The sequence below is a fragment of the Pteropus vampyrus genome, unplaced genomic scaffold (assembly GCF_000151845.1).
Source record: "Pteropus vampyrus isolate Shadow unplaced genomic scaffold, Pvam_2.0 Scaffold52, whole genome shotgun sequence".
NCBI classification, from domain to species: Eukaryota; Metazoa; Chordata; class Mammalia; order Chiroptera; family Pteropodidae; genus Pteropus; species Pteropus vampyrus.
In genome coordinates this window covers 18,866-25,791 of record NW_011888833.1, presented here as the reverse complement: position 1 = coordinate 25,791, position 6,926 = coordinate 18,866, and the positions used below count along the sequence as shown (strand labels likewise).

Here is a 6,926-nt window from a genome sequence, read left to right as displayed (position 1 = left end):
CTCTTGGGGCCTTTTGAGGATGAGTAGGTGAAAATTTATTTATAATTAAACCGACCTCGGCTTCATCAAGAGTTAACCAAGACGGGGCTCTGAGTGTCAAGGGAGAACTTACCATTTCTGAGGCGTAGTCATTCGCACCCCTGTGGAGACAGCCATCGACAGCACAGTCGTTTTTGACGTGTTTCTGTATGGAGATGGCGGGGTCAGAGAGCTCAATTGCCATGTTTGTGGTCACCAACTGAAGCGAATCTGAAATCCATAAATACGTGACGCAGAGGACAACAAGTAACGGAGCTGGGAATGAGTACAATCCGCTAGTCATGTGCAGAATTTATTTCAGTCCAGAGTTTGACTCCCCCTTGTGCTGACTAAACCTTTGCCTGCTGCAGTCCCTGGTGGCAGGGGGTGGCCCAACGCCTTTGCCTCTGCCAGCGAGGGGCCCTGCAGCCTTTGCACAGACGGTCCTGCTCAGGTGTCACGCCCGCTGACGCCTGTTCCCTCTGACTAGTAAGGATGGTACTTGTTCAGGAGAGAAATTTGGAGGTGCATTCAAATTTCTCAAGACATTTTTAAAACCAAATCCTCAAGACATTTTTAAAACCAAATATCCTCAAGACATTTTTAAAACCAAACTACGTTTTAACTACGTTCAAGGGTTTTTAAAGCATGTACGTAGCAACGTCTGGCATCTTGACATATTTTCGCTTTTCCGGTTCCTTTCCAGTCTCTCTTCATGTACGAGTTTGTTTCACACAGTTGAAATCCTGTGTTTTCCCATTTAACATAAAGGTGTTTTTTTCTGTTTATTTATTAAAATTTCAATGGCTACGTAATAGCTCGTTTGCTACGTACAGTCTTATAAAACTTTTTTTAGTACTTGCCATGTTTCTTTTCTAGCTATGTCATATTAGCATGCTCTCGTAATTATTTGAAAGTTTTAAGCAAACGTTAACATTATAAGTTTTTTTCACACATGAACTGTATTCTTGTTTAATCCCTCGTGCACCTGTATGTGTGTGTATATGCATGTATACATGGCAATTTTTTAAAAAGACAATGAAAATTAAGAACTTTAAGATGGGAATGGAATCTATATTAGTGCAGTAATATTTCAAATATTTAGACATCTGCTCTTAAAGTCTTTTGTTGGTAGCAGTTACCGGGAAATAGTATAAAACATAGAACATACTAACGTTGGTCGGGGGTGTTCAAGCATATTAGGTATCTGACTTTTGGCTTGTGACAACTTGAAATATATTGAATAATGTTTTTCTTCAAAGCTAACATTCATAGCCTTAAAATTATTAATCGCTGTCTCTTCACGTACATGTGTGTATGTTTATTAAACCACGGTTGTCTCATTTCTGAATCTTAGTTCCTCCTACATTTATAAATTTTGAAATTCCGTCATTATGCTATTACTATTGTTGCTTGAATACTTAAGGATTATATTTCTCATATTTCTACCCCAAACTCTTCATTGCTATGGTGAGTTAGTGTTTTCAGGGCACTTTAAAAAAACATTGTTTTTCACCTGACGTGGATTGGGGTGTATATCCTCTGGTTTAGCCAAAGTGTGTTATTTTCCATGAGCTACCTGGGTGTGTCCAGACTAGAGACTTGTGATGCCTCCACGTTTTCTCTGACTACTGCCCTCTCCCTGTCACCTTCGCAAATATGCAAATCTCGGGTCAGCTCCAGGAGTCGCTGAAGACCCTTTCTGGAGGTGGCCGGCAGCTCTCGGGGTCTGGGTGCTGGGGAGGCCGCGTGGGTTCAGCCCCAATCCTTCCTTTCTAGTAACACCAGGAGAGAAGAGAAAAGAATGCAGTGTGAAGAGTAAGATGTCGGGGCTCTAAAAGTTCCTGCGTTTTGATATTGTCTTTTAAAAATATATATATATTGTATTTTTATGTATTTCTCTTCTTTGATAACATTCTTTTAGGAACTGCCCCAGGTCCTCCTCCTCCACGAGCTGTCCAAGCAGGAAGGCGCGTGGACCATACTCCCGCTGTTACCACAGTACGTTTAACTCCCGCTGTTACCGCAGTACTGTTACTGCAGTATGTTTAACTCTTGCTGTTACGGCAGCACCTTTAACTGCTGCTGTTACTGCAGTACGTTTAACTCCCGCTGTTACCGCAGTACTGTTACTGCAGTACCTTTAACTCCTGTTGTTACCACAGTACTTTTAACTCCCGTGTTACCACAGCACCGTTACCGCAGCACCTTTAACTCCCGCTGTCACCACAGTACTGTTACCGCAGCACCTTTAACTCCCGCTGTTACCATAGTACTATTACTGCGATACGTTTAACTCTCGCCGTTACCTCAGTACTTTTTACTCCCACTGTTACCACAGTACTGTTACTGCAGTATGTTTAACTCCCACTGTTACCGCAGTACCGTTACCGCAGTACTTTTAGCTCAAACTATGTCAACTCTTGACGCTTCCACTTGTAAGCTCCCTACTTTTCTTATCAAGAGGATGTTTTTTTTCCCTAAGAGCCAGTAAATGAAGTAAATTTGAACTCAACTTTTTATAATTACGTTAACCCAATTTCTTGATGACCAACACCTAATTATGAGCAGCTTTTTAAAAGATAAAAATGTCTATATATTTGAAAATTATCTGTCCTCTGAGCTGATGCTGTTACGGGCTTTCCTATAAGCTGGAACTATTAATTGAAGAAAGATATTGGGGAAAACTGTAGATTTCTTGCCATTGTATATGTCCTTCATCCATTTCCTGCCTATCAGTGTTAAACCTTATTATGAACTCACTTTATAAAGTGATTACTATAACCTGTTTCCTTTTGTCAGCTTTTCTGTAACGTATAGCAGAAATTCATCATGGATCTTCTTCTGTGAAGAAGAGACGAGAATACAGGTTCCGAAACTCTTAGAAACACTCAGAAGATATGACCCGTCAAAGGTGAATACAGTGTCAATACCAGTATTTATCTTTTGGGAAAAATGCTTAAAAGAAGATTTAATTTTCATTAAGAGGGTTTTCAATCTAATAAAAACACTTAATATAAAATGAAAAAGAACAGAATAACAGTTGACTATCTGGATAGTGATGTTAAATAATTCTCTTTCACTTCTGTAGCTTTCAGAGGGATGGAACTTACAATGAGCTGGAAAAAAATCTATTTATATGTGCTAGTAATTTCAGAGTTAAAACACTATGGCCCAGAGTTCAGAAATACGTTTAAATTGGTTCTTTCTCTTCACGAAGGCTGACCACATGTTATCTTAGATAAGAAATATTTTTTAAATACCAGCTATTTATCAAGCACTGTGATAGCAGGGGCTCCGACAAACGGACAAGGATCCTGACACATGGACACTACAGGGGAGCAGGAAGCGGACAGAATCAAAGACACAATTACAGTTGAAAGTGAGGCATCTTTTAATGAGGAAACATAGGGTCCTGTTAGAAGCACACAGCCGGGCATCAGATGTAATGTGGGACGGTCAGGAACGGAAGTGGTATTTACTCTTGTAGGATGAGTAGGAGTTAACAGACGAGAAAGAGCGTTCTAAGCAGAGGGAGCACTATCTGAGGAGGCCTGGAGACTCACAGCTACTTTCGTATTTTCAAATTTTATTTTGTGCAGATATGATGGAGCCACTGGATCTTGTTTATCTCTAAATCTGATGAGCGTGTCGAACACGTAGTAGGTGGTCGATAAAATATTCGTGGGCAACTGAAGAACCGTGTAATGACAGCCTCACAGCTGGGCTTGGGTCAGCACCTCAGGAAGCTAGGGGGCTGCCGGGGGAGTGGGGGCTGCTGCGAGAGTAGAGCCACCTTTTCTGTTCTCTTGGAGAAGCTCGGGTTTTACCCCGATCGCTTTACAGGGTGCTTTAAACTTGGAACAAGCACGATGGGTCCTTTCTGGGAAGACACAGATAAAACTGAATGGGAGACTTGTTAGGTTAAAAAAATAATTCCTTCAAAGTAGAGAAGAATTATGACCGTGCCTCATTCCATCTTTTCAGATGATGCTAACCAGCATCTATGTATTTTTTGCCATGGTTTATGTAAAACATTTGTTAGGCTTTTATGTTTCCCTTTGACTTGGGAAAAACTCCCAAATCTTGAGGATGTAGGAGTTTTACTCTCCTCCTAGTGTTCATTTCACCTGGAGATTATTTTTCTATTACCTGTCACTCTGGTTCTGTACAGAGGGTGGTGACTCACTCTGCATTTTAATGGAAATTGGAATGATGAATTCAAAAGTTCAAAGCAAGTTCATGAAAAGCAAGAACAGGCACAATGAGATGTTCCCCCTTTTTCTGAACTCTGCCATGTGACCAAGAAACCTAAGATGCTTTCTCTTTCCGAAACTAGCATTTGGGAATAAAAATTCCGTAATGTTGAAGTTCGGTCAAACCGGTGTGGTTTGTTCCCCCCTGCTGTTTGAAATTTTAGAAAAAAAAAATTAAACAAATACCTGGCTTTGATAGTGGCACAAACTACCTAAAAGCAGTAGGATGTAATAGTGTGTTCGAGCATCAGTTATTTGGTTCGATTCTTTCCCTTTAATATCTGTCATTCTTACCAATGCAAATTTATGCCGTTAAACACTATTTTAAATGGAAAATGTTAATCTTTATTAAAGTAATGAATCTTTGTGAAACTGCCTCTTTAGGTGATTTCTAGAAATTTCCATATCTTGATGAAGTCTTTTTTTTTTTTTCCCACTGTATGCTTTTAATACGAGTGTGCATTTGCCGAAATGTCTAGACTTTTTCTGTTTTCACCAGAGGTGAAACCCCGGTACTGGTAAAGAGTCATTCTCAGGTCCTAGTAGAACCCCGTGTGGGTTATTCTGTTACACTTTATCTTGATAATAATTGTCTTCATTATGAAGCCATTAAGAAAATCATTAAGGATTTTCACAGATTCTGTATTAATCTCCCTCTTAGTTTACAACATAGTACACGACAAAAATATTGAAAAGCACTTTTTTATACTAGATGATAGCCGAACACTGCCGTTAGGAGTTAAAACATAAAAACGTGTTTGGGATAAAATTATGTGTGGAACAGGCAATTATAACAGTGAATATTAGTAAAGAAGGCGCTAAAGTTCACCGAAATGTTTATTTCTTTCAATAAGCGGTATCGACATGTTATGTTAAATGTGATGGTTTTCTTACTGGTTAATGTTTAGGAGTTTGATAAAGTGCTATATTATTGATTTAAAAAAGGATGTTGAGTGTCCCAGGGCCATTCCCCTTGCCCAGTGGTGACTGAGACTCTGGCTGTGTGTGGGACACAAGCAGAAGGAGGCTCTTAAGAAAGGGTACTGCATCCTTTCTACTTTTGTTTTCTGATGGGGAATAGGGACGGAGGTGGTGACGGCTGGATAAGAGAGAAAGTATGTCGAACTTTTAGGACTTACGGTGCTGGATTTAAATTGTGTGTTTTAGTATCTTTCTTACGGGTGGCTCCTTTTTAAAGCTCCCTCATTTAACCAACACTGGTGACCACCCAGTACGTTAGGTATTCTGAAGGTTGAGAGGGTACAGAATGGACCACACCACTGCCCACGAGCAGGGGGCATTGCTGTTGCAAGGGAGGTAAGCTGTAAGCCACACTGCAGATAATGTGTCAGGTGGCCATATGTACTACAGAGAAGAGAAAGCAGAACGCGGGCGATAAGGGGTAGATGGGGGAGCGGGCTTCCCATTCTCCGTGGGGTGTTCGGGGAACAGCTCGCTGATAGGTCACATTTGAGCAGAGCGTGAAGGACCTGAGAGGGGACGAGCCATGCGCTCCCTCCTCCTGTATCAAAGCACCTGCTTAACACCTCCACGTATCTGTCTAACAGGGACCTCAAGTTCAGCATTCAGCACTGAACTCTTGATAGGCCTTTAAACCCTTCCGTCTGCCGTCTTCCCCGTCTCAGGCTTGGCGTCACCATCCATCCAGGTGCTCACGCAAAAGTCCTAGGACTCGTGACCGATTCCTTTTTCCATCGACCCCACCCACGTTGGCAGCTGAGCCAGCCTCCAGAAACACGTTCATCTTCTCTCCAGATTGAGTACCGCCCCCGAGGTCCAGCCTGCTGTCGTCTTTTGCCTTGACCATCAGTAGAGCCTCCTAACTGGTTTCCTGGTTTCTTGCCACCCTAATGATCTAGGCTCTCTCTCGTTCAGATGACAGCCATTCACCTGCTCAGAAACATCCAGGGTTTCCCATCTTGATTCACTAGATGTCCCATTTTCGCCTGGCAGAAACTGTCTTCTGTCACTGTAAACGTGTTGTCCACTGTCTTTCATGTTCTGTTGTCAACTGCCTGGTGTGGGATAAATGTTAAACGCTGATAATCACAAGTAATAAATGTTACTTGAATGAACAAATGAATGAATGAATAAAATAGGCACAGATTCTGGAAGGAATTTTTCAAATTCTTAGCAAACCCCAGTGGGCAGGAAGGAAAACTTTCTTTGCCTTAATAGTATTTCAATAGGGAATACTCTATAAAGTACCACTTTTATATATTTATGGTGTAATGACGACGAACATTTTTGTTCATCCTGATATGATATTGAATTACTCTCTTTATAGACCAAGATTATGCTCTGTTCATTATCATGAATATGAATTATATTTTTGTTAAAAATTTAAAAAATATGTAATCTCAGCTAATTATCATCTAGAATATTTAAATATTTAAATGATATGATTGTTTTGGGTCTTATATGAAATGGCTTTTTAAGAAAATGACATTTTGTATCTTTATTTAACAGGAATGGTTTTTAGGAAAAGCATTACATGATGAAGAATCTACAATAATTCACCATTACGCCTTTTCTGAAAATCCTTCAGTTTTTAAATATCCAGACTTTGCTGCTGGCTGGGCCCTTAGTCTTCCACTTGTAAACAAGTAAGAATTTTTTAGTTTTTTTTTT

General features: G+C 40.4%; 1 protein-coding gene across 3 annotated transcripts in view; it reads left to right on the top strand.

Annotated features, from left to right (window-relative positions):
* LOC105292123 (beta-1,3-glucosyltransferase-like) overlaps positions 1 to 6,926 on the top strand; it is a 61,051-nt gene that overhangs the window by 42,069 nt on the left and 12,056 nt on the right. For all 3 annotated transcript variants that reach the window (XM_023530674.1, XM_023530675.1, XM_023530676.1), the window contains 3 exons: positions 1,943 to 2,019; positions 2,821 to 2,932; positions 6,765 to 6,901. In XM_023530674.1, coding sequence (XP_023386442.1) covers positions 1,943 to 2,019; positions 2,821 to 2,932; positions 6,765 to 6,901 — 326 coding nt within the window. The remainder of the gene's footprint in view (positions 1 to 1,942; positions 2,020 to 2,820; positions 2,933 to 6,764; positions 6,902 to 6,926) is intronic.